The sequence below is a fragment of the Nanorana parkeri genome, unplaced genomic scaffold (assembly GCF_000935625.1).
Source record: "Nanorana parkeri isolate BGI_ZX_2015 unplaced genomic scaffold, ASM93562v1 scaffold3231, whole genome shotgun sequence".
NCBI classification, from domain to species: domain Eukaryota; kingdom Metazoa; phylum Chordata; class Amphibia; order Anura; family Dicroglossidae; genus Nanorana; species Nanorana parkeri.
In genome coordinates, this window is record NW_017309499.1 from 40,073 (window position 1) to 41,285 (window position 1,213).

The 1,213-nt window shown below is 58.4% G+C and overlaps 1 protein-coding gene across 1 annotated transcript in view; it reads left to right on the forward strand.

Annotated features, from left to right (window-relative positions):
- MRPL24 (mitochondrial ribosomal protein L24) overlaps window positions 1-1,052 on the forward strand; it is a 6,434-nt gene extending 5,382 nt beyond the window's left edge. Inside the window, exons 3-5 of the mRNA XM_018574788.1 lie at window positions 202-305; window positions 717-847; window positions 908-1,052. Coding sequence (XP_018430290.1) covers window positions 202-305; window positions 717-847; window positions 908-1,044 — 372 coding nt within the window. The 3' untranslated portion in view covers window positions 1,045-1,052. The remainder of the gene's footprint in view (window positions 1-201; window positions 306-716; window positions 848-907) is intronic.
- Window positions 1,053-1,213: the final 161 nt, after the last annotated feature.

Here is a 1,213-nt window from a genome sequence, read left to right on the forward strand (position 1 = left end):
CCCCTCAGTCTTCTATGTGACCTCCGTCCTCCCCTTCAGTCTTCTATGTGACCTCCGTCCTCCCCTTCAGTCTTCTATGTGACCTCCGTCCTCCCCTTCAGTCTTCTATGTGACCTCCGTCCTTCCCTTCAGTCTTCTATCTGACCTCCGTCCTCCCCTTCAGTCTTCTATCTGACCTCCGTCCTTCTTTCTCCTCGGCAGCACTTCCGGTATGTGGGGAAGTCGGGGGACTACGGGGGGACGTTGGTGATCAGTGAGGCCCCCCTGCTGGTGAATCGCGTGTCACTGGTGGACCCCACAGACAAGTAAGTTGCCTCTGGAGTCATTGCATGCCGCGCACTGTCCGTGTGTGTGGGGTGAGGGGCAGATAGGAGCAGGGAAAGGCGGAGCTCTGTAGTTCAGTGGGCGGGGCTGACAACTCCGCAGTCTTTATTTATAGAATGACTGATACTGGCGGTGTTGGGGCCCCTCCCCCCTCATTTCCTGTCCCGGTGACACAGGAAGTGACGGGGAGCTCTCGTACGGGGGCGTGCCGGGAAGATGGGGATCAGCACATCGGAGGATCTGATTGGTTCACGTCGATGTGGATTCCACGTTGTTCCGGGCTCTGGGATTGGACGTCTCCAGTCGTGTCTTCTGATTGGATGACGTCCGTAGTTGGAGGTGTTGAGGTTTTTTTTTTTTTCTTTCTTGCTAACCGGAGATTGTTCCTCCAGGAAACCCACCGAGACGGAATGGCGGTACACGGAGGAGGGCGAGCGGGTGAGGGTGGGCGTGAGGACCGGGCGCATCATCCCCAAACCCGTCTTCCAGAGACGAGACGGCGTCATCCCCGAGCAGTGGAAAGGTGAGACGAATATGCCACAAGATGTCCCCGCCTCACCTTCTCCTCTCTCTCTCTCTCCAGAGGGCCCCAAGGACACGTCTGTGGAGGACGCTCTGGAACGCACGTACGTCCCGTCGCTGAAGACGTTTCAGGAGGAGATCATGGAGACGATGGGCCTGGCGGAGCCCCGGAGGCAAAGGAAATCCTTCTGGTATTAATGTTCAGCGGGGACGTGTGGGGGGAAATGCCGACCTCGGACTTCTCTAGATCGGAGGCGGAGTCGCCCTCCGGGAAATCTGCGTGGAGGTGTGATGGGGCCGGGCCGACAGTAACCCCCCCTCCCCCCCCGTGCCCCTGCTTTATACATGAACCGGTGTTTACAAACAC